The 26,356-nt window shown below is 38.3% G+C and overlaps 2 protein-coding genes across 2 annotated transcripts; both read left to right on the top strand.

Moving 5' to 3' along the window:
- The first annotated feature begins 4,407 nt into the window (after window positions 1-4,407).
- On the top strand, window positions 4,408-5,842 carry K441DRAFT_617560 (glycoside hydrolase family 131 protein). The gene is made up of 4 exons (XM_067645804.1): window positions 4,408-4,557; window positions 4,639-5,208; window positions 5,275-5,465; window positions 5,521-5,842. The coding sequence occupies exons 2-4, from the start codon at window positions 4,747-4,749 to the stop codon at window positions 5,747-5,749; spliced, it is 882 nt and encodes a 293-aa protein (XP_067500112.1). The 5' UTR covers window positions 4,408-4,557; window positions 4,639-4,746; the 3' UTR covers window positions 5,750-5,842.
- Window positions 5,843-9,116: 3,274 nt separating this feature from the next.
- On the top strand, window positions 9,117-9,831 carry K441DRAFT_578799 (uncharacterized protein; the record flags this gene model as incomplete). Its single annotated transcript, XM_067644305.1, has 2 exons — window positions 9,117-9,735; window positions 9,788-9,831. Coding segments are annotated over 2 exons (663 nt in total), but the record flags the coding sequence as incomplete, so codon positions are not given.
- Window positions 9,832-26,356: the final 16,525 nt, after the last annotated feature.

Here is a 26,356-nt window from a genome sequence, read left to right as displayed (position 1 = left end):
TATATTAAAAATTCTGCTATAACTTTATAAGTGGAATTGTTAACCGTATTATAGAATTAGGGTATAAATACGGCTAGGTAAGGCAAATACTAAAGTATATAATGCTAGTATGCCCTATATATACTAGTTAAGAGGTAATACTCTTAGTAGTGGGTATAGAGGACTATAATACAATACTCTTAATACGAAGAGGCCTTAAGGTAATTACCCGGTAGCTTATTAGCTAGAGCGTCCTAAACTAGTATCTATACCACTATATTACCGTAGTGTTTCCTATAAGCTTTATATAGCGGGCGGAACCTAATATTTTAATAGATTATAGAGTAAATTTCTATAATTAATTTACGCTATTTAGATAGTTAATTAGTTGCGTAGTTATAGAGTTATTTTAAATTAAAAATCAAAGTATTCTGTAATAGGCCAGTTGTTAGCAACTTAGTCAATTGAGGTATAAGCACGGCACGAGGGACGCGCAAGCCTATACAATTAGTAGTCTATTAACGAGAATATTAAGACAAGGACTAGAAGAAGGTCGAGGAAAAAACACGTCTATATACATACGCCAAGGCTCCAGACGAGCCCCTAACGAGGGTCTGTAACAATGCTATAATATTACCCCCCCCTCTATAAAAGCCTGCCCTTAGGCTTTATAGTTATCCTCCCCGTCAAGAAAGCTATATTATAGATCCGTTCTAAATTATCATTATAGGCGGAGCAGCAAGGGTCGATCGGGTAGTAGTACGGTACTAGTGTTAGGATCGGTGTCGTAGGCGTATTAGCACGACGTCTTATTAGTTAGGTCGGGTTAGGTTATAGTATAGAGAATAGTTAAGTAGGATTTAGACTAGGGGCTAATTATCTAAGCTCCTTACTAAAGAATAGTTGAGTAGGTTCTAGGCTAGAGACTAGTTAATAAGGCTCTTCCCTAGGGGTGCGGTCCCTAGAGCCGCGGTCCTAATATTATCTAATAAGTTTAGAGGTATAGACCGATTAACCGTCCTAATAACACATCCGATTCCTCCGTTGTTTAATAAAAGGAGTAGATTTAATCCTCTATCTAAACTTAGGAGAATTACTAGGCTCCCAATATATAGACTTAGGGCTACGTCTTCCTAAATCCTCTTTTTTAGCTACTATCAGCAGTTCTATAAGATCTCTTCTCTCTATATTAGAAGGTACCTATATCTACACTAATATTACCCTACTTAGCTAAGACCTTTAGTTGTTAACATCTTATAAAGAGGTTAATTCTAATCCTATTATAGAATCGTTATCCTGGTCTTCTCGTGCCCTAACTTATCTTAATCTACTATCCGTCTCTACCTTACGTTTCTATCGTCTTTTTAGGCCTTCCTATTGTCCCGGGTATTCTAGGAGGCTATACTATAGGCCCTACCTTATAGCTAGGGCCCTAAGACATATAAGGGGTTACGCAGTAACTATATTCTCTAGCTCCGTATAGCAGCTAATATCAGTATCCCTTAAGCTAGCTCTCTTCTATTATTCCTAGTCTTATACTAAATAATGTCTTATAAGCTCCATTAGGGTAGTAGGGTCTAAGATAAGCCTTTAAAAGTTTTTAATTCTATTAGGAAAACCTTTAGCTATAATATACCTCTAATAGCCTCCATCCTAAATAGGAGCTAAAATAGGTTTAATTGAGTTATTAAGCCACTTTTGTATAGAATTTAGTTAAATAAATATATAGTTATTAAGGCTTTATATCTGGTTAAAAAGACTATTTCTAACGTTGTTAATCTATGTCGTAAGACGTTCATCCATCGACTTTATCTTAGTCTTAATTTCCGCAACCTCCGTCTTAATTTCCGTAACCTCCGTCTTGACTTCTGTAACCTTTGTCTTGACTTCTGCAACCTCCGTCTTAACCTTATTAACCTTAGCATCAACTTAATTTATACCCCTTTTAACCTCTATAACTCTTACGGCCTAAGGGGCGTTATTATCGTATAGGAACACTATTAAGTCGCTTAGTACGCCTATTACGCCATCTAGGTAAGGGTTTAGGTCCGTAGAGAGGTCCTATAGTTGAATAGGTAGGGTAAGGTTAACAGAGGTAGTAATATACTTGTGGATCTTTTGACGAAGGTTCTTTAACGCTATATAGGACGGCTCGAACGGGACAGCTAATGGAGCCATTTTATTAGTAATATTTGCTGCCTTTACTGTCGCGTATATCTAACGTCTGCGTGTTAGATATCTGTATATTTTAATAAAAATAATAATAGAGTCCTACAGGGTAGGCAGTTATTAGATTTAACTTTAATTACGTATACTTAAGCGAACTAATAGTAGAAGCTTGCTTAGAAGTTAAGATATATAGGTTCTTTAAGTGGTCCAAATTAATTGTTATAATTTTAATTTAATCGATCGACCGAATCGTTCTCTGTTTACTGGCTGTACGTTTAAACAATTAACGACTAGGGTCTGTTGACGGTTCTCTATAGGCTTATTCTGGTTCTAGTATTAGTACTTTTCTAAAAGGCCTTAATCTGGGGGAGACGTCGGCCCGATTAAAGGCCTTTGTTAATCACTAGGTATAGGGGTATTAGGTAACTTCTAGTAGGTTCTTTTAGGGGTTCTTGTCCGTGCGTATCTGGTTCTTAAGGTCGTGGTTATGTTTGTATACTGTTTATATTCCGTTCGTATTCCGTTTATATTCTTAGGGTTCTAGTTCTTGTTCTTGGTTCTGGTCTTGTCCTTAGGGTCCTATTCTATGTCCTTGTCCTGTCCTTAGTCTGTAGATATATTTGGGTTCCTTCTTAGAAAGAAAGGGTAGATGGTCTTAATATAATGTTAGCAACTTAGTCAATTAAGGCACGAGCACGGCACGAGGGACGCGCAAGCCTGTATAATTGGTAGTCTATTAATAAGAATATTAAGACAAGGACTAAAAGAAGGTTAAGGAAAGGACACGTCTATATACATGCGCTAAGGCTCCAGACGAGCCCCTGATGAGGGTCTATAACAGTGCCGTAACACCAGTCTAACTAAAACGTATGATTATCTAATCGACAGTGTCGAATGTTAAAGGTAGAATGCACTTTACGTGTTTGAAGGACAATTGCTTTCTAACCTCTTCTATTTAAAGACTAATTGCTAGTTATTAAAGGAGAACTAACTCCCCTTATAATCCTTCTAAGACACTAATAAAACCTTTCGCCGCTTGTCTGTCTAACCATATTTTCTCTAAGACGTTAGTGAAACTTTTATCTGTTTGACTACTGTCTCATCTAATATACACCTTAGGAGAGCCCGTTATATATTCATACTAAAAAAAGGGTGCGGCGCTTACTATAAAAAAATCTGGAAATTGTTCCTTAGACCCTAGCAGCGCTAAGGGCCGGCGCTAGGTCTAAGACCTAAGACTACTGACTAAACATATATAGGTAGCGCGACTTAGGTTTTACTAAGACCGCTTTTAGTTATTTAAGAGGATTTAGTCGGAACCGACTTGTATACGTTTTTCTTATTAAGAAAACTAAGATATACCATTTTATGCCACCTATATAACTTAATAACTTTTTTATAAAAATTATAAATATAGCTATATTATAGTTTTCGTTAAAACAATTCCCACTATTAAAGTTGTAATATACTAACTTTATATATAATATATATAATATATAAAATTTCACCATACGGCAAGAGACCAGCTATTTGCTAGGGCGGGTACAAATAATATTACCCAAATGCTTTCCACAAGTAGGGGCCTACATGCAGCAGCACAATGGCTTATAAGTCAAGGAGCCCTCCAGCAGTTCCGGACAGCACACGAGATCCAACAGAAGGACACGGGAGGATACGCCCCCTTCCAGCCCCTTAGGGACTAGACACCCCCGCCGAGCCGAAGGCGGCACGCAGGCGAATCACCAGACCCTCTTACTACCCCCTAGGCCTCCCGAGATACCCTAGAAGCATAGTACGAAAGGCGGACATACTATAAAGGTAAACAGGCTAGGCGTAGGCGGAGCGCGTAAGACTAGCTGGAAGGATATACCTAGGTTTTTCCCTTACTAGGGATTCTTCCTATAAATAGAAGGTAGAAGCCTGCATGGACCTAGAAAAGGGACCGAATCGGGCTATAAATAGAACTAATAATAATAATAATATATAAAATTTATTAAGTAAATTTATTAGTTAATTATTTAATTATTTAATTAATATATAAGGAAAAACTAAAAGTATTAATAATTTAAAAAAAAAAGTTTTATTATTATATTATTTTATAAAGGTGTTAAGGAATTATTTAATTTTGATAGGGTAGGAACGCGTGCACAAGGTGTGTCCGTGCACAAACTGGCCTAGGCGTCTAATTAGTCTTGGCCTTCGTGGAGTGTTTACTTCAAACGTCGGCATTCAGACCCCTCTTCCCCACAATTACCTCCTTCCGAATCTACAGTATCATGCTTCTTCACTGGGAATAGATTATTTTCGCGTCGTCAAGGCAGTTGATTCCTGAATAAGCAGTCCCAAGAGGGGAAATAAATCCTCTGGAATGGGAACGCCATGTCGTTCCAATTGGCCAAACAAATTACTGTCCGTCATAAATTTCGTATCTGGTCTAAGAAAAAGCTTCCGTGAGGTTTCTGGTTGAACGTGCTAATTTGAGATACTAAGGTGCCTACCATGGAAATTAATGCCTCATCTTGAGAAGCCATCTTTATAAAGCCACTCGGGCCCGCATGAACCCACCATGAAACACATCTCAACAAACCTTTAGCCAAGATGCACCGGAACTCGCTACTCACTGTTCTCTTCTCGGCAGGAACAGCTCTGGCCACACAGCCCCCAGTAAGACCCGCGGTGGCAGCTTCACGATCGGCATGCGTAATAAAATGTCCCATCATTTTTGACGGACGCGTTCCTAACGGGACGGCCATGACCTATTTCGACACCTCCAACTCGCTGTTCAACCCCGACTATGTGAAAGGAGCGAACCTGAAATGGTCGCAAATTTTACAAGTTCCCTCAGTCACAGCATCGAGGTTCGACGCGGGTGGTTACGAACCCCTTGAAGTAACAATTTCGGACGCAAGCATATTCAATAATCAAACCGGATTCCGGAGGGCTGGTTTGCAATTCTCAAGTGATTCACCAACCGGTCCTGGAAACTCCGGGATGAAGACAATTCATTGGAGTGTTAAGCAAGATCCAGCGAAACCAATGAATCTAAGCCATGAGTATCTAGTAAGGCTCTTTCCATTGGAAAATGCAGCTCAGAATTGAAGCCGTAAGGTGCTGATTCGTAAATAGAATGTCTGGCATGAGACAAGCGACTACTCTGCTGACCAGTTCATGTTTGAGGCTGGAACGATCATTGGGAGTTCCGGGAGTGTCAAAGACAATTGGAAGATACTGAACAGGAATAGCCAGTCAATTTGGTCAACGCCCATTGACAGCACACAGTGGCAGAATTTTGCTGTGACGATGGACTACAACAAAAAGTAAGTATTTGGGGAAAGAAGTTTTACTCCGTACTAATAATAATACTTCACACAGCACACTCCAAGTTTACTACTCCGCAGGCACGGCAGCTCTTACGGCTGTTACTAGCGCTGTTTCCAATGACAACTCAGGAAACGGACAATTTCAGATGGGCATACTCAAAAAACCGACCGGAACATCAGATGTGGTGAATAGCGGGTACCAAGAAGGTGGAATGCATGAAGGACAAATATACGGAGGCCTCTTCGTTGAAGATAGCGCCAATGGCTGTATCTCCACTTGAACAATTTGGATGGTAGATGAAATTCATGGCCACAAAAGCTCTCTACTGGAAGATTGATATTCTATGACCCTAAGTTTCGAAAGTATACAGTGCATTCCCATTCTGTGGTACACATAATCGTGAAGAGGTGATGTGAAGATGGAGACCTCGAGGTTGGGTCTGCAGACGGAGAAATTTCTCTCTGCTCCTGATTCAGCCAACGCTCCGGATCGGTTTATAAGGCAACTAAAATCCGAGCAACCACCAGCTGCAATTATTTCCGCCAAGTGAACATTATACACTGGTAAGCTTATATTTAAAATTTTATTTAAATATCTTTAATAGTGGTAGAGTTATAGTAAGTGAAAGTTAGTGGATTTAATGGCCGACCCGCTGGCTGTCTCAGTTGGGGGCCAAAAAAAAGTGGCATAACAAAAAGTCAACTTGCTCGGGGGCGTCTAGCGCAGCAACCTTTGTAGATAGTAATACAGCTTATCTAGACAAAAGGTATATTCGAAGTCCTTAAAATAATTTAAGTACTCCTAAATTTTATGGACTTAGTATCCGCGGCTGTAGCAAGCTCTAAAGTTGGGCTACTTTTCAAGGACTTCGCTTATTTGATGACTTGTTATCACTACACCGCTTAATTACCCCTAGTTAAACCTTTTTGTCTGAACGAGTTCGAATAGGAATTTATGGTCGCAATCACGTGAGCTAAGCGAGCTCAGGAAACCCCTTAAATTGCACCTCTTTATGTACAATTAGAAAACAACCATTATATAACCTAACAAGACTACAATTACAACATGACGTAATATTAGCCTTAGGTCATGTGTTCCGACATTAATTAATAAATGCGCATAGATTAAGCACTTGACCTAGGGCATTCTGTAATTATAATTTAAGAAGACGTTCGGCAGTCTTGTGGATTAAGCAAGTTATATAACGTTTGGCAGTTAGCTACTTGCTTTGTTATAAAGAGTAGTAGAAAGGTAAAAAGTATTTAGCAGCTTTTAGAGCGTTTAGTAGCTCTCTTTTTACTATTGCTACCTCCCTGTTAATCTTTAGAGCGTACGGCAGCGAACTAATTGATTCTGGTGTTAGGAACACCATAAGCTAGGCTTCTACTAATTAACGGCCCTGCTAGCCTACCACACCTTAATTGACGGCCCTACTAGCCTACCATATATAGTCAATCGACGGCCCTACTAGCCTGCCATATACAGTCAATCGACGGCCCTGCTAGCCTACCCTACCTTATACCTCAATCGACGGCCCTGTTAGCCTACTATACCTCAATCGACGGCCCTACTAGCCTGCCACATACAGTCAATCGACGGCCCTGCTAGCCTACCCTACCTTATACATTAATCGACGGCCCTACTAGCCTGCTATATACAACGTTAAAGGAAGAGCTGGATAAGACGTTAAAGGAAGAAACTATTGAGACGTTAGATGAGGACGAGACATAGGTGGACTCTGGAAATTGATAGATGATAATGTAATAGGCCCGTAAGCCTCAAAGGACGATCCTCTACCCAACCTCCCTACTCCGTTCATACAAGCTCCGCCTGCATAACCTCCGCCTATATAAGCTACGTCCGCGCAAGCTACGTCTGCGCAAGCTCCGTCTGCTTAAGTTCCGTCTACGCAACCTCCGTCCGCGCAACCTCCGTCTGTATAAGCTCCGCCCGTGCAAGCTCCGTCCGCGCAAGCTCTATCCGCGGAAGCTCCGCTAGCTTTACCCTCTTTATTAACTAAAGCTAAGGAGCCACAATAGCCAAACTCGTACGAACCTCCGCAACCTACCATTATGCCTACCTTTGTTTCTGATGAAAGAACTATTTAAATTATAAGGGATGCTATATAACTTTCCGATTCGGTATAAATTCCATAATTTCTACGAACTTAAGGCTTTATAATAGCCGATTTTGCTCTTATTACTAGAAAGACCTTATAAGAGCTAATTGCGTACCTTAAAAGCTAAGGATTTTAAATTCAACTAACCGATTAACGTCACTCTCTTATAAGCGTACTTATAGAGTAGATAGAAGGTAAATGGCAAAAGGAAGCATAAGAGTAAGCTCGCTAGGCTCGCTAAGCTCAGCTCAAAGCTTAACATCTAGAAGAAGTTTAATAATAAGCTTATTAGGCTTAAATCGAAGCTTAACGTTAAGAAGAGATTTAATAGCAAGAGTAAGCTCGTTAAGCCCTTTTCCTAGCTTAAGTTAAAGCTTAAAATTAATCTTAGTAGTAAATAATAGGGAATAGGTAAAATATTAGGAACGTATAACGTTTAATAGTGTCTCTTTTTACTATCTTTTTATACTAGTAGTTTTATTTTTTAAGTACCGCCAGTGTCTGAACGAGTTTAAATAGGAATTTATGGTCGCAATTACGTGAGCTAAGCGAGCTCAGGAAACCCCTTAAATTGCACCTCTTTATATATAATTAGAAAACAACCATCATACAACCTAACAAGACTACGATTACGACATGACGTAATATCAGCCTTAGGTCATGTGTTCCGACACTTTTAATTTAAAAAAAAATAAGTCACATCTCAGATTATTTTTCTTTAATTGTTATCACATTTATATAGTTGAACTAAGTGAATAGTAATTCTAGGGAGTTTTTGGCCTATAACACTGGAGACCAGTCTCAGAAGCTACGTTAGCATAGACGGTCTCAGCGCTGCAGCAAGTATCATTGCTATTATATAGATATCTGGAAAAAATTTCGATCTCTGCCGGGTATATTACTTCAGGGATCCCAATAATCATTAAGTTAGTTATCTAAATTACAATTATTTAGATTATCTGATAATTATAATCGAAATTAAAGACTCGATTAGTTATATAGATTATATAGATTATATAAATATATATAAGGGAGTGGGTAGAGGAGGAAGTTGTAATATAGCGCGACAGTTATCAGCAGCTGTATCCATGCATGCGCTAAAAGGCCAAAATTTCGCTGTAGCCCCTAGTAAAATCTGCCTAACGCGTAATACTCGCTTACAGCACGCAATAAGCACGTCTGGTCGTGTTGCTTACTTTTTATTAATACCAAGCTTCTATTCTTAACATTAACACTAACCATAACTCCGCCACCGTCCCCCCGCACCCATAGCCAAAAGAAACAGCAAGAAGAAGAAGTAGACGAAGTTTCCGTCCTTAGCAAGCATAATTTATATAAGTTTAACAACGTAACGGAAGCCCACAAGGACCCTTATTACTAAATTAGAATTCCTTAACTAAAACGGAAGAGAGAACGCGAGGATAAAGTTCTCTAGTTATATGCCCTTAATAAACCTCTAAAAGGTTAACTAGAACGTAGCAATTTAAACTAGGAGCTTTTCTACTATAAGCGCTGCCAAAAACAATATTTAAGTCTTACATTTGCTCGCGCCCACCTAAAGAACAAACACGGTATAAAAATCCCCCTTAAGACGTTAAAAGTTAATAAAGTAATAAAGTCTACTATTGGCGCCTTATTTAATAAACAGAAGGAGACAACTGCTAGTAAAACGGACTCTAAAATTAACAAGATCCTGCGAGATTTAGTAAACAAAACCGACTTTATAAACGCCCTTTATTACCTTATAGTTACACGCAATCTTCCTTATATAATTGTTAAGTGGCTAGAGTTTAGAGCCTTCCTCTATATTTATAATTATATAGTTAACAACCTCCTCTATAAATCTGCCGGCTTAGTGCCTTTACTTATTAGCAAAACGTTCGTAATTTATAGGGATTTAGTAAAGAAAAGACTTAAGAAGGCAATATTAAAAGTCCATTTTATAACTAATTATTGGACGGCTCTAAATAAGTCAGCTTTCCAGGTAGTAACTACTTACTTTATTAACGAAGCTGGCTACCTTTTAAAGGCGACGCTTGCTCTACGGGAGTATAAGGAGTCTTACGGTGGTAAGGAGCAGGTAGAGGTATTAATTAAGGTGTTAGAAGAATTTAATATTAAGGAAAGCCAGATTGGCTATATAACAGGTACGCTTTTATTAATTAATCTAGATCTCTATCTAATTCTAGCGGCAAATAGGTAATAATCACGGCAGTAATAATAAGCTCTGCCGTTTAATCTAAAAGCGCTTCCCCTTCTAGTCGGCTACTTAACACCAAATTTGATATATAGGCCATATAATTAACCTCGCTGTTTAAGCCTTCCTTTTCTACAAAGATAAAGAAGCTATTAAGGTTGTAATCTAGGTAGCCGAATAACTCTAATAAGAAGAGCAACTGGTAAATATCCGTTCGGAACATAAGTATAATTAAGATAAAGCTATGTAGGTTAAATGGCGAGAAATAGGAGCCCTTGGCAAAATCTATAATATTACCGTATAGTTAAGACATTTAATAGAGCGATATTAAGCCTTTCTAGCGCTTGCTAAGAAGACGCTTTCTTATAATAATAATACAAGGTGGAACTCGTGGCTTACTATACTAGAGTCGGCCATTAAGCTTAAAACCGCTATTTACGTCTTCATTAACAAAAACTGGGACTCTATATAGAAGAATAACCTTAGCCGCAATAAATGGGACACCGTCCACAAGACTATTGCTATCTTAGGGCCTTTTAAGGATACAACGAAGTCCTTAGAAGGGGACTTAACAACTCTAAATAAGGTTCTGCGGAGTATAGATTTCCTTATTAAATACGTTAAAAGCAAGCAGGAGGAACATGCTGCTGATATAAACCTCTCGGCGTCGCTTTTAACTATATGGTTTACTTTTAATAAGTATTACAAGCTAACTAATAAGACTCCTGCCTACGCCTCTACACTTCTTCTTAATTTAACACTTTAAAAGAGATATCTAGATAATCACTAGTAGGCGTTAGAGGAGCGAGATCTAGGTATAATTAAGCAAGCAATTAAGGCAGCACGGAGCCTTTAGAAGAAAGAGTATAAATATAAGCTAGTTAACGGTAAGCAAGTTCAGCAAACTGATCTAGATCTTATTAAGAACGTATATAAGAGGTAGAAGTATAAAAAACAGCTAGAGCAAACCTCTACTAATAATAAATTTAAGCGCTTTATTACAGTAAGTTAAACCTCCCTTTTATACACCTTCCTACTATTCACAATAATTAACGTTACTGGCTTTTGGCAGGCAACTCCTTTAACTTTAATTACCAACTCCTTACTTAGCTAGTGGCTCGAGCCTTTACAACGAAAACTCTAGCTAAGGCTTTTACGTATAGCTATTAATATCCTCTCTATACCTGCTATATCGGCTAAATCTAAGTAAGTTTTTTCTGGTGCACATTAAACAATATCATGGTAACGCTTAAGGCTTAAAGTGGAGGTGGTGGAATAAACAGAGTGCTTAAAGAGCTGGATTCGTCAGGTAGTAAAGGCAGGTGGCTTTATAACAATTAACATAGCCGCTGAGGTATTAGATATTAAAGGACTAGATAAGGTAGAGGGCAATATAGTTAACAACCCAATTAAGTTGCAAGAGGATAAATGGGAGTATGACTGACACTAGAAGTCTATCACCGACTTCCTCTTTTGGAAATCTGGCAGGCGCGGTGGCAATTGGCAGTAAGTAGAGACTTCCGCAGGCTTTATCCTATACTTAAGCGCTCCTACTGACTTCTCCTTAGTGTATTAGGTAATCGTTATATAATGGTTATAATCTATATAATATAATCGAAATCGAAGGCCTTAATTATCAGATAATTGAAATCTAGGTGTCGATTATGATTACATCGATTATTGGGACCCCTGTATTACTTTGCTGTAAAAGACTTCCGGAAGGACATTCAACGTCTGCGAGACGAAACGATAGTTCTTCAAGATGTTTTGACTAACTTATCCGACCTAGTCGAATCACAAGGAGCGGCTAGATTACCCACTCTAGCCCTGCTCAATCACAATTCCAAGTTCGATATAGATGCCATTTCCCCATCAGGAGGTGCTCTGAAACCCACTCTCCGTTTTGAGCCAGCGCTACAGCAGTGCAAGAACGACCTTGAGCGCTTACTCCAGCAATTGGAGAAAGCAGAGCAATCGAACGCCCATCCGTCTAGGCTAAAAGCGCTACAATGGCCGCTCACGAAAACAGAGGTCGATGAGGCTATTCAAATAATCCAACGACATAAAGCTACATTTCAGTTGGCAATCTCAACCGACCAAGCGTAGGTACTACCGCCGATATCCCCTCACATTTTCCTCTGCATGCATATCATTTCAAATGGTGATAAAACACCCCCATGTTCCACAAGCAATTAGTGGGCAAGGTTTGTGAATGACTCTGGGAAAGCTACAGAGTTAATTTACTCCTCTTCGCACTCACTCCCGTTTTGTCTGGATTCTCATATACTGAATTCATGCTAATGAACGTAATAGAGCCTTAGCTGTGTTGACGGATCTGAAAATTACACAGACGCTGGAACAGCTTGTGGCTGCCCGAAACGATGTCAGCACTAGGGCCGATTATGAATATAGAAACCAGATTATGCATTGGCTATCAACGGGCGATCCGTCTTCTAATCACCTTGCAGCTCGTAAAAAGCACCAGCCAAGTACAGGAAATTGGCTATTTGCGGGAACAGATTTTGCCATGTGGAAGAAATCCCGAAACTCTCTTCTATAGCTCTACGGAATACGTAAGATTCCTTCCAATGTGGTCTCAAACTTATTTCCGATCCCAGTTAACGATTGCAAATCTAGCTGGTTGCGGAAAGACTATACTCAGGTACGCATTGCGTTGTCAATAGAGTGATCCAAACGCACTGAACTTGATTAGTTCAACAATTATTGAACACCTGAGACCATACTGCGATCCCGAACCTAGTCTTGCGGTAGCTTACTTCTACTTTGATTTCATTTCCAAACAGACTGTCGCCGAATGTGTTTCGTCTTTGATTAAACAATTGTTTGTTCAAGAAGAGGTCCCGCCTGACAGTTTGAAAGAGTTATACAACAAGTGTGGTGACGGTAGCCACAAAGCATCCATCTTCGATCTCACAAATCTTCTTGAGACTTTTGCAACTTCAAGAAAAGGAAACTTGAGTGATATATTCTTTGTCATAGATGCTCTAGATGAGTGCCCAAAAGACGGACAACAAGATTTTCTTAAGCTTATCGAAGAAATGAAGTCCTGGGAAAGCTCCAAGATCCACCTTCTTACCAGCCGACCGGAACAAGATATAAGGGATGTCGTTTCTCCTCTTACGACTAAGGCAATATCTATCCAGGGCTGTCATGTAGATTCGGATATCAGCCTCTATGTTGTTTCTCAACTTGCCGCTGATCCAAAGCTGAAGAAATTGTCCCCGCAAATGAAAGCGGAGATTGAAGGTACTCTTGCCAAGAAAGCAAATGGAATGCAAGTAAACCTAATTGTTTAAGCTTTATGGATTACTTGTAAACTCACAATTTTCAAGGTTTCGATGGGTTTATTGTTAGCTTGCTGAACTTCGCAAATGCAAAAACCGGCTATCTCTACCAGGGTTGTAAACGATCAAACTGATTGCAATCAGATAAGATTATCGATTGGATTGTGATTGGATTGTCGGTTCGCAATCCGATTATAATCCGATTCCAAATATCAGATTAGCGGCTTGGCATTCCCACATTATAAGCTAAAGCTCTCCTTTTACATCGTACGAAAAAATGAGCTCTGAAGTAGATTTATCCCAGATTACGAATACTCTTTAATTAATTAAGCTTTCTTCTTAGAATAAGGGGAAATATTAAAGCCCAATCCTTCTATATACCCGAGAACTGTACGAACATAAGCCAGCGCAAGATAAAAACAGAAAAAAAATCTATTACTATAAGTCCACAGACTACAAGTATAGTATAATAGTTACTACGAATTTCCAGAGGCATCTTAAACGAAATTACTTAATTAATATTAGCCTCTTAAGAACAAGTCGTACAAAGACTAAAGCAAACGCTATACTTAAGGATCTTTAGGGGCAGGCTAGATCCAAGAGCGATCTATTAGAGTTTAAATCTATTGTTCTAAGGTCCTCTCTTAATCATAAAGTCATTAATTAAGCCCTTATTAATTTAATTGTTATATAAAACCTTCTATTTAATACGGTTAAATAGCCAGAATTTTATACTTTCTATTAGGCTTTAAATTAGAAGTCCTAGAGCTTTATTATAGCAGCTTATAGAGATATCGGCTAGAAGATTAAATAGTTATTTAATTCTTAAAAGGATGTCATACAAAAAAAACTTTAGTTAGCGATTTTAAATATTTATCTCTCTATTAATATCTAGACCTCTCTAAATAACTACTCTCTCCTCGCTATTTATTTCTATTTTATTAATACTTAAAAGCAAAGAGCGCGGGCTCTTCTTACTTTACGGCCAATTATAAACTATAGTGGAGAAGAATAGTGGAATACCCTTCTTTTAGTGCTACTGGATTACGGTATCATACAAAAGATTAGGGCTATTATTAGTAACAATTCTTCAATAAATAATACGCTATATCGTACAATATCCGATTTCCTACTAGAGAATAAAGATATTTAATAGGATCCTATCTACTAATAAATTCGATGCTAAGGACATATCATTAACCTTACGGTTAATACTTTCCTCTTTAGTGCTACTTAGGAGGGAGAGATTAAGGCGTACAAAAGGCTCTCTAAAAAGGGGAGTATAAAGCTAGAGATAATATAATAATAATAATAATTCATTGCTTAACGTCCGATTCGGATCCCTATTAGGCCTACGTAGACTACTCCTTATTTATATGTGAGGAGAAACTCTATTTAAGAAAAATAAGAAAACCCTATAATCCATCTCCCCGCCTTTTAGGACTCGCCTACTTAGCGCCTGCAAGTCGCCTATAGTACTCTATTACCTTACTATTTAACCTTTTTAGGAACCACTACTGCCGTAATAAGCCTACGGACGCGCTAGTATTATAAACTTTTACTCTACTACTATAGAGTTANTAGGGGGCACCTACTGCTCGCCCCCTTACCTTTTATTACTATTTCCCTTGCAACCCAGAACTAATTTAGCATATTTTAACTAATAAGCCACTAGGTAACCGCCTTAAGGCCTTTTTATATTAAGAGTAGTATATTATAGTTCTCTATACTAGCTACTAAGAGCATTATTTCTTAATTAGTGCATAGGGGGCATAGCAGTATTACGTGTTTTAGTGTCTGTCTTAGCTAGCTATATTCGCATCTTAGGCTACCTACTAGAACACCCACCTAGTAAAGCCAATCTTTTAGTCCTATTATTCCTATTCTTAAAAGTATTATTATTATATTTTTTACCTTTATTAGGCCTTTTTAGAGCCCTTAGGTATTTACCCCCTATAGCGTTAACCATACTATAGCTTAGGTTCGTCTTACCTAAGTTAGCCTNTATACCTTTAACTCCTATTTACCTCTCTAGCATTAGTCTAACCAGTATTATATTACGGTAGATAGTTTCCTAGCATTCTTACGTATTTTACTTTAGCTCCTTTCTCTATTTTACTATTGTCTTTGCTAACCTCTTATATGTTTCCCTTTCTCCTCTATATAGGCCTAGGCCCTAAAGCAATACCATTTTTCTTCTACTTTCTTTACCTGTTTCTCTAATATCTCTTCCCTACTTTAGGGTTATTAGTTTATTCTCCTACGGGGCACCCTAGGGTCCCTCTATAGTTTACTTAGGCGTGTCTTAATATACTTTATAACATTAGAGTTACGTTTATTTTACGTCCTTTATATTACAGCAGCTTTAATATATAACTATAGGGGGGGAATATTGGATTCCTTCTCAAGCAGTGCTATGGCCGTTTACTTATACCCGCCTATAATACTCTAAAGGTAAGCTATTTAGACCTTTTAAAGTGGTTTAAGGAGTAATTTTAGAGGGCCATTTTTAGTTTCTCCAATGGCCTAAATACTAGATCTATATATTATAGTTAGCCAGACAACTGCTATATATAGTAGGCGTAACCTCTAAAAGCATAGACCCTATATAGAATTAACAATCCTAGATAAAGTAATAAACTATACTTAGCCTTTATAGGCCGCTTACGCCGTATATACGCTCCACTAGAGCTTACTATCTACCTATACTCCTAGTACCCTTAGGCCCTAAACTAGTTAACCCCTAAAGCCTTAGATATAAATTATATACTAAAGATCTATAGATTAGTTACGTTTTCTTATAAAATAGATTATATTAGCGACTTAGTTAATCAAGACATAAGTATAGCAAAATGGTCGCGCAAGCCTATACAATTGGATTGTCTATAAACGAGAATCTAAAGCTAAAGAAAGGAAAGGAGAAGAAGGGGAGCGCCGCTTAAAGCTATATATAATCTTCGCGTTACATAACCGCAATATACGGCAATCTGTGGTAACTTGCCGGTACGTAGTTCTACTAAGTTTTACCAGTGCTATAACATTACCCCCCCCTCTAAAAAAGCCTGCCCTTAGGCTTTGCCGTTAAAAGTTTTGGTAAGAGAATCTAACTAATTAGACAACTTTAACCGCCGGTTGAAGTTCTTAGACATCTTAACACCTTATATAACTAAGAAATTTCTAGGGCGTTTTTGTCCTTATATTCTTCTAGTAGCTTATAATCTTTATTATGCTAGCACTCTATCTACTTATCTAGGTACTTTAGCGGTCTAGGTTTATTAAGGTAACGGCTATAGAACTCCTAAAGCTTATAGGGGCTACCTATAAAGTTCTATATAGGGTATTAAGTAGGGTCTGGGTTATATCCTTTCTAACTAATATAATACTTTAACGTTCCCTTTACAAGTTTATAGGCTAGTATTTCTTCAATTTCCTATTTATTATCGTCGTTAACTTAAATTAATAGGGGAGGTTTATTCTTTTATCTAGGCAGTAGGTTATTTATAGCTTTCTATAGCTTATCTGGTAAGAAAATAGGGTAGACTTTAATTAAGTTTAGGAGTTTAACCTTGTATAAATTGCCTACTTTATTAAGAATCTTATACGGTCCTACTATCTTATAGTCTAGCTTACGGCTAGGCCGTTCTATCTTCTAGTTCTTTGTTATAACCTAGACTATATCGCCTATAGTAAAGTTAGGCTTACGCCTATGCTTATTTGCTTACTATTTTATTAATTTCTAGGCCTTTTTTAGGTTTATATAGGCTACTTTCTAGGCTTCTTCTAAGCGCTTAGCGTACTACTAGGCTTCCTTATAAGATAGTTTTTCGCGTATAGTTTAGGGCCCTTTTAGTCTTTCCTAGTTAAAGCTTGTACGGGGTAGGTAACCTATTTCTAGTTAAATAGGGGCAAATCCGGTAGAGTTATAGGGTAGGGTTACTTAGGTGTAGTTTATTAAGGGCAATAGTTTGGCCCAGTTATCCTAGAAGTAGTTAATAAAAGGCTAAAGTCTCTAGTCTAAGTATTAATTCACAATCTCCGTTTAACTGTCTGTTTAGGGGTAATATACTATAGAAAGCTTTAGCTTAATACCTAAGATCCGGGTAAACTTATTCTAAAAGGCTAATATAAACTGCGGCCCGTAGTTAGATATAATAGTGTCTAGTAGTCCATAAATTTAGTAGATATAGTAGATATACAGTTAGGCTGCCTCTTTAGTATTAATATTTTTGTAATAGGGAATTAAGAACGGGCGCTTGCTGAAGCGGTTAACCAGAATTATAACTATATTATATCCGTCACGGTCTAGAGGTAGCTTATAAAAGTCTATAGAGATATATTACTAGGGGCGGTTGGGTATTAGGAGGGGTTTTAATAGTCCTAGGGTCTTATCTCGTGGGATTATAGACCTATAGCAGTCATTGCAGTTCCGTATATAGCGGTTAATATCTATAACCATTCTGGGCCAGTAGTAGCGGTCGCTAATAATCCTATAGGTCTTATTCTTTCTAGGGTAGGCCGTAGAGACCTAGGTATATACTTTAGTAATAAGCCGAGTCCGTAAGTTCTATTCCTTTACTACTACCAACTGTTCCTAATGCTTAAGTAATCCATTTTTAAGGGACTATAGGCTGGTAACGTTCTTTGCCTTTTCACAGTACTCCTGTAGAGAAGGGGCCGTACGGTTTATCTATAGCAATTTGTTAATTAAGTTAAGTCCTAAAGGGTTAATAGGATACATCTCGGCGCCTAAAGGGTCTGTACTTAGTTCTGCCTATATCTAGGGGTTAAGGTACTCTAGTTGTAGTAGCGTCTAGGTCTATAATGAGATCTTTATAGCCGTATAGTTACCTAGGTCTTATTCACGCCTAGTAAAATCATTTGCACGGTTCGCAGCGCCTAGTCTATATATAATTAAGAAGTTAAACTAAGATAGAATGTCCGCCTAGCGTGCCTACCGGGCTGTAAGGGCCTTAGTTGTTATAAAGTATTCTAGGGCCTTATAATTTAATACTACTTTAATAGGTTTAGGGGTCCCCTTTAGCTATACACGCTAGTGCTAAAAGCTAGAGATAATAGCCAGCATTTCTTTATTATAAATATGGTAGTTTAGTTCAGCATCTATTATAGTCTTTAAATAGTATACAATAGGGTGCTATTCTCCGTCCGGTTGCTTTTAAAAAAAAACACTAGCTATTATGCCGTCTAAGGCATTAGTTTCTAGTATTAAGGGCCATTCTAGGTTAAAGTAAGCAAGTAGGGGAGCCGACACTAGCCGTTTTTTAAGCTTATTAAAGGCCTGCATATATATAGCGTTAAAGTAAAAGGGCTGGTCTTTCCTAGTAAGGCAGTTAAGAGGCCGGGTAATCCTGCTGTAGTTCTTAATAAAGCGTTGGTAGAAGTTATAGAAACCTAAAAACAATTATACCCCCTTTATGGTCCAAGGGGGTGTCTACTAGTTAATTGCGGTCGTTTTCTTTAGGTTGGCCTTAATTCCGTCCGTACTAATAATAAAACCTAGGTACTTTATACGCTTAACACTAAATTCTAACTTCTTAATATTAGCCTAGAGGCTAGCTTCGTGGAGCCATTATAGGACTTTATAGACGTACTCCTTGTGTTCTAGTTTATTCTCTAAATAGATTATAATATTATCTAGATAGGCCGTATAAAAGTCGTTAAGGTAGTTAAAGAGTACATTATTTATATACCGCTGGTATATAGCTAGTCTATTAGTTAGTCTAAAAGGAAGTACCTTATATTTATACGTCCCGTAACGGGTCCGGAATATAGTAAGATTCTTAGACCTAGGGTCTATCCTAATTTAATAAAAGGCCTAGCGGATATTAAGCTTTATAAAAACCTTAGCTCTACTTATTTAGGTAAGAGTCTTATTAAGTAAGGGCAGCGGGTAGCGGTCCTTATAGGTTATATTATTTAGCTTACGGTAGTTAATATAGAAGCGTAGTCCTCTATTTAGCTTTTTAATAAAGAGAATAGGTAAGTTAAAAGGGGCTTGGCTAGGCTTAATAAAGCCCTTATTTAGGTTATTAATAAGGTACTACTTTATAGCCTATAATTCGGTAATAAACTATAGGTAGAGAGGGCTAAAGCTAAGGGTGCTTCCCTTATCTTACTTAATCTTAATCTTATAGTTATATAGTTAGTAGGGTAGAAGTATATTAGACACTACCTTAAAGAATACATCCTTAAATTTCCGGTGTTAATTAGGTAGTTTTTACTCCACTAGTTCTTTATCTATAAGCCCGCTTTCCTATCTACTAAGCTCGCTTTCCTTTTCCTTAATTATTCGGTTAATTTCGTATAGGCTAGTCGTAAAGGTAATAGTATTAGGCTAAACTAGGTTCCGGTAGAATCCTATAGCGCCAATACAGCAGATATCAACTAGTGGGAGGTCCGTAGGTTTCTTTAACGTCCGTTGGGCCATAGTTTGCGGTATAGGGTTTATGGTCTTCCTTAGCTTATATTCCATTTTCCGTAAGTTATCCTTCCTATCTATTAGTTTAGTATAGCGTCCAATATCCTTAGCTTTCCTTTATAGCTTTATAGGGTTCTCTATAGGGAACTTAGCTAGGTTACTACCAACTTCCTAAATCTCTAGTGCGGGTAGCGTAATATAGGTAGTCTAGGGGCGGTATAGTATATAGATCCGTTACGGGTTAAGCTATATATCCTTCTTAAAGGCCTAGTCTCTACGCATAGCATCGGCCTAGTAAATAGTATTAATCTAGGGCCGTATAAGGTTTTCTATTATAATGCTAATTTCTTTTATAAAGGAAGGGTGTCGGGAATGAGGCAATTTGCCGTCACGTACGGCAAACTGCCGTCACGTGATGGCAAGTTGCCATCACGTGTCGCCGCGGCACTAGCGTGGCGAGGAGCCTTAGGCTCCTCGCCCTTCCTCATTCCAATCAAAAAGCTTTATCAACCAACATCACTGTAACCCTACTCGAGTAGTCGTTATTGGTGAGTCACCCTGTGTGACCAACAAAGGGGTTAGGGGTAAAGTTTTAGGCCAAATAAGCCGTCTACTCCGTACTTTAAGCTATCACTTACATTGTTGTTTACGTCCTATAAATTGTGGCACGTGCGTGCCAATCAATAAGCTGCATTCCCAGGCGGTCAATCGTTCTGCCACATCACCAAAGTTTTGAGCTGCCTCCGCGCCCGCGCCCGGTAAGACCTAAATTAAAACCTCTACTTCGCATCCAATAGCCTGCAATTATAGAGCGTCGCGGCGGTCAGTCAATTAACTCTACAACTAGCTCTATAATTGCCAATCGCGTCGACAGATGTACTCGTAGAGAGCCCTCAGCATTATGGGCTCGCACTTTGATGTTCTTGATCTCGCGCACGGGCCACATTTTATATCACATTAACAATGCAAGGGATAAGCCTAAATAGGCTAGCTATTTTCTTCTTAAGATTATATTATGGCTTCCTAAGTCCATAATAAGAAAGGGGATATTATACTACCTTTATCCGTTAACGCGGAGGTAAATCCGCAAGATAGTTATAATAGGTAGCCCTATCTGTCCGTTATAACCGTAAATAGGGATTAGTTTAGGCAGTTCTTTAAGGGGTGTATTTAAAAAGTCGGCCAGTTTTATAGCGCACTTTATATTAATTAAGGTAAAGGTATTTGCTCCTAAGTTAGCTAAAGTAAAGGTTAAAACTTAATATCTATTACGAAATAAAGTATAAGGGATAGTGCAGCTTCTTCTATTAACTAGCCGACCTAGATTAATATATAACATATTAATCCCTTTTAACCCTAAAGAGGAGTCTTCCTCTAAGATTTCTCTTTTTCCGGCTTCGTACTATCCTTCTAAATTAATAGGACCTTATTTATTCTTACCTTTATCGGGCAGTTCCTTATAGGGTAGCCTATTTAACCGTATAAAAAGTAAGCTCCTTAATTGCTAAGGGCCTATATATAGGGGTCGCTATATATAAGCCGGGTGTACACTAGGCCCGTAGTAGGGGTAGCTACGCGGCCAGCTGCCGGGTTAGCTGTAGGAGTTGCCGATTATACTAGGGCACTATAGGCCGTACTTATAGTACTTACGGCCTAGTTTGTAAGGTTTCTAGTTTTTAGCTAGTTAGCGCGTACCTTAATTTAACGGAGGCCTTAGTTAATAGCTAGGCAATAGTCCGTAAGTTCCTTTAATGTCTATACTATAGTATAAGCTGGTAATACGGCCCGCTATAGGTCTAGGGTAAGCTTATTAAAGAGGTCTAGCAGTAGGTCTTCCTAGGGGATCTGGGCCTATCCGGTTAGGTGTAAAAAGCGGGTTTAAAAGGCTAAAAAGGTCTCCATTGTTTTTATGTTTAGGCTTTTATAGCTAAGGCGAGCGTTCTATACTTTAAAAGGGTCCTTATAAATAGAAGACAAGTGTTTAATTATTTCTTCTTTAGAGATAAAGGGGTTTACTAAGTCTTTAGTATATTACGGGCGTAAATATATCTAGGCGTCTCCGCCAGTACGGCTAAAGATATAGGCCATTCTGGCTCGGGCGTTAGGGAAGTAATCTATATTAACTTTAAGCTTATTCTATAATTAAAGCTTCTAATTATTAAATATAGGGTCAGTTCCATCTATAAGTAGTAGGGGGTCCGTAACCTTTACTAACCGCTTCGGTGCTATATAGGCCTTAGTAAATCTACTAAGGCGCTAGAATAGGGCCTAAAGGACTATAGTAAGTCTTTAATTATCTAATAATGACTTATTATTAAATATAGGGGTATCTCTAGCTTTAAGCAGCTCTCGCAATTATTTAATTTCGGTATTAGCAGCCGCAAGCTCCGCCTAGGGGGTTAAAACGTTAATTATTTCTTTGTCTAAAGTATTTAAGGGTCCTACAGCTGCTTTACCTACTACTATAGTTCGTGGCATAGTAGTAGGGGTATTAGGTAATTCCGGGTAATTTCTTTAGGGGTTCTGGTCTGTGTGTATCTTATAAGTCCTTTCCTTAGGGTTCTATTCTTTTCTTTTAGGTCCTATTCTTATAGTCCTAGTAATATCCTTAGGGTCCTATTCTATATTCTTATAGATATATTTAAGTTCCTTCTCAAAAAGAAAGAGTAGAGTAAGCTTTAGATAATATTAGCAACTTAGTCAATCAAGATATAAGTACGGCAAAATGGTCGCGCAAGCCTATATAATTGGATTGTCTATAAACGAGAATCTAAAGCTAAAGAAAGGAAAGAAGAAGAAGGGAAGCGCCGCTTAAAGCTATATACGATCTTCGCGTCACATAACCGCAATATGCGGCAATCTGTAGCAACTTACCGGTGCGTAGTTCTGCCAAGTTCTGCCAGTGCCGTAACAGATTAGCTAGTATTTCTCTGGTAAGAATTGGACTTTATAATATCTTACCTATTCTATATAAGTATTATAGGCTTTCTCTAGTGTTCTACAATTCTTTATAGCTGTTAACCCGTATATAATTAGGTTTGTATTATTAATAAAGCCTATCCCCTAGGTTGCCCCTTTCTTAAAGGAGTTAAGTAGGTTGCTTATAAAGAAAAGAAAGAGTATAGGCGAGAGGGGTAATCCTTATAGTATTCCTATTACAACTATAATAGGGGGGCTCTAGTATCTGCTAAAGATTAGTAATATTTCTTTCTAGCCTATAAACCCTTAAACAAATTATATAATCTATTCTAGAAAGCCTTTTACCCTAAGGATATATAGGAGACGCTTATGGGGTATATTATTATAGGCACCACTAATATCTAGGCTAAGTATTAATACTATAAAGTCCTTTCGCATCACCTATGCAGATTTAATAGTGGTAGCGAGTAGCGTAAGTGCTAATAGTATTAAGCGGTTCTTTCTTGCCCCTATTTAGCTTTATAGTAGTAAGGCGTATTCCTCTACTATATCTACTATGCGTTCCGCTATTACCCTTTCTAAGATCTTACTAAGGGTGTTTTCTAAGGCAATAAGGCGGTAGCTTCCTAGAATTAAGTAATCTACTTTACCTTCTTTTTATAGGACAACCGTTATTATAGATCTTCTAAGTTATGGGTAATAGCCTATAGTAAAGTATGCTCTAGCTACATCTACAAGCCAAGATACTATAAGTGGCCTATAGGTTTTTAGGGCCTTATTTAGAATCCTATCTAGTCCTAGTGCTATATTATTTAAAAGGCGGCTAATAGTTCTAGCCATTTCCTCTGTTATTATGTCGCTGTCGACCCGCAGGCGAGTCACCGGTGTTTCGCCTGTGATATTACTAAGGTCTGCTAGAGCTGGTTAGGGGAAGAACCTTTCTATAAGGATCTTTGCCTTCTTATTATTATCGTTTATAGCCTATAATTCTCCTGCTCTTTGTAGGGGTGGTAGGTGTAGGTCTTCTACTAGGCGCCCTGCCTTTTTCTTTACCTATTTCGCTATAGCCCAAAGGCCCTTATTATAGGGGAGGCTCGGGTTAAAAGTATACTCGTTTATAAACCGTCTCCAGTTATTCCTTACTTCTTTTTTTAGGGTATTCTTTAGCTGGTTTCTTGTGTCTTTATATCGTCTCTCGTCTTTAGGGTCGTGGCTGCTTGTATATTTCCTTCTTGCTCGTCGTTAACTAGACTAGAGATAATATATAATAAGGCCGCGCAAAAGAATGAAAGGGATATATTCCGCGCAATAGGGGCGCTTAGGCGGTTATATAACATTATTATCCACTCCCGCTCCTTAAGCAATCATATAAAGTAGTTTAAGTTAATTATTAGATAAAGGATTCCTCTTAATAATTATACAAGATAGAATAGCTAGTGGTAAATGCTGGAGATTGCAATCTAGTACAAGTCTAGAGTTAACCAGTATACAAAGGCTAATATAGATACACTTTATAAAGACTTTCTTAACCCAGCTAACTGGTCCCTCCTTTATACAATTAAGAACTTTCTTAGGCCTTTCCACAGCGCAACTATAAAACTTTAAGGGCACAGCTTAAGCCTTAGCGAAGTTCTCTTTATAATAGACGTCCTTATTAAATATATAAAGATACAACAGGCATTAGCAGGTATTAGATTAAACTAAGACCTAAAGTATTATATTAAACAAGCTTGGAAAAAGTTTAACAAATACTATACTAAAATAGACAGCTCTCCTTTCTACGCTATAGCACTAATTCTTTAGCCTTAGCGTCATATAAAATACATTAAAGAGATATAGAAAAAGGAGTGGCAGAAACCTACGCTTCGAAAGTCAAAGCAGTTCTAGGAGCAATTCCAAGATTTATATCCCCTTTATACTATATTATACGAGAGGCCTTTACAGTACCAAATAAAGGAAAAGAAACTAGATAAGTTTAATCTTATTACAAACAACCTTAAAGAAAGGATCGTTTAACCGCAAAGCCTTAATAAGTATAAGGATTACTGCTTTAAAGCTCCATACGAAATATAGGGCCCAGCTCTTTATTGGTAGACTTAGGAGCTATAAAGAAAACGATGGCTAAGGCTTTTAATTCTTACTATAAATATCCTCTCTATTCCAGCTATAAGCGATAATCTAGAGAGAGTTTTCTTAGGTGGCTATTATATGATAAGCTAGGAAAGAATAAAGATAGAAATAGACAGCCTTAAGAGAACAGAATGTTTAAAAAACTAATATAGAAGTAGGATTTTAAGCGGGGTTATTTAGAGTCTAGTTTACCTTTATTTCCTTATACGGTAAAGGTTCTAGGGGTAGAAATATCTCTTTAATAGGATTAATTATACGGAGTGCCAAGGAATCTGCTATCACGTGCTGTGATTATTAATTAGATTGTGATCGTCAATTAGAATTTACCTCAGAAGCTCAGACCAAGAAAACGATTGTGCGGATATAGGAATATCCGCACCGTCCGCTAAGCTGATTTAGGACGGCAATCGTTTTCTTGGTCTAAGGGACTTTGGCGAGATTTATAGAAAACCTAAATACGGTTTATATGAGAAGACCTTATTAACTTTAACGAAATTAATCTACCCTCCCACAATACCTATTAACATAAAAAGTACACCAAATTATAGAGAAAAGCCTACTCTATAAGTTATAAGATCTTTAGCTCCTTATACGCCCGCGATGTTAAGAGAAATTCGTCGCCGTAGAGGCCCCAATTCTACCGCCGAGCCGCGCAGTAAACACCAACGCTGAACGCTTACGCCCACGCCGCCAGCCCTCTGCGTAGAGCTTTGCGAGAGCTCTGCGGAACGAAGCTTAGGGCGAGACCTGCACGGAGCTCTGCAAAAGCTCTGCACGAAGCTCCGCACGAAGCTCTGCTCGAAGCTCAGTTCGAAGCTCAGTTCGAAGCTCAGTTCGAGGCTCTGCTCGAAGCTCTGCTCGAGGCTCTGCTCGAGGCTCTGCTCGAAGCCCTATATAGAGCTCCAAAGCTCTACTAATACGCAGCGCTAATATACTGGGAAGGTTCTACAATCGCCCGTACGAACGCCCATACAATCAATCGATTAATTGCCCATACAATCGTTTCTACAAACGTCTCTGCATTTGATCGCCCGTACGAACGTCTGCACGTCTGCACAGCTACACGTCTGTACGCCTGCACGTGGCTCTGCACGAAGCTCTGCACGAAGCTCTGCACGAAGCTCTGCACGAAGCTCTGCACGAAGCTCTGCTAAAGTTCTACACGAAGCTCTACACGAAGCTCTGCACGAAGCTCTGCATTAAGCTCTGCATTAAGCTCTGCATTAAGCTCTACACGAAGTTCTACTAAGGCTCTGCACGAGGCTCTGCCCCCTAGTAGTAGCAGAGACACTCCAGGCCAAGGGAGGATATTTTCAAGNAAGGACCCAACTATAGNACCTACTAGGTGTTGCAATAGCTTTAAGTAGTAGATGTCTACATATCTATATAGTTTTATTAATATTAGTAAACTATTTAATAAGATATAATACGTGCTTAGGCTTTTAACAACGCGTTTTTTAACTTTAACGAAATTAATATTAGGACCAAGCAATAGCCGTATTATAAAATTTATACTATTTAGAAGCCCTAAATCTTAAAAATAATATATAAACTTTTAGTAATAATAACACGTTGTGTGAATAAATAAATTAGATATCCGCAATCTCCGTTTTACGGATTTTGCTTAGGATTTTAACAAATCTCGCCAAACCCTCTCAGACGTGATTTTGCAATTCGGAAGACGGCGTAGGTTATTCCGATGCTAGCTAAAAAAAATCGCGTCTGAGCTCGCTGAGGTAAAATCAGAATCTCACAATCACAATAATCCGATTGTGGCTGAT

This window comes from Cenococcum geophilum (genome assembly GCF_001692895.1).
Source record: "Cenococcum geophilum 1.58 unplaced genomic scaffold K441scaffold_46, whole genome shotgun sequence".
NCBI classification, from domain to species: domain Eukaryota; kingdom Fungi; phylum Ascomycota; class Dothideomycetes; order Gloniales; family Gloniaceae; genus Cenococcum; species Cenococcum geophilum.
The sequence above is the reverse complement of the archived record's forward strand: the minus strand, read 5'-3'. Positions and strand labels throughout refer to the sequence as shown.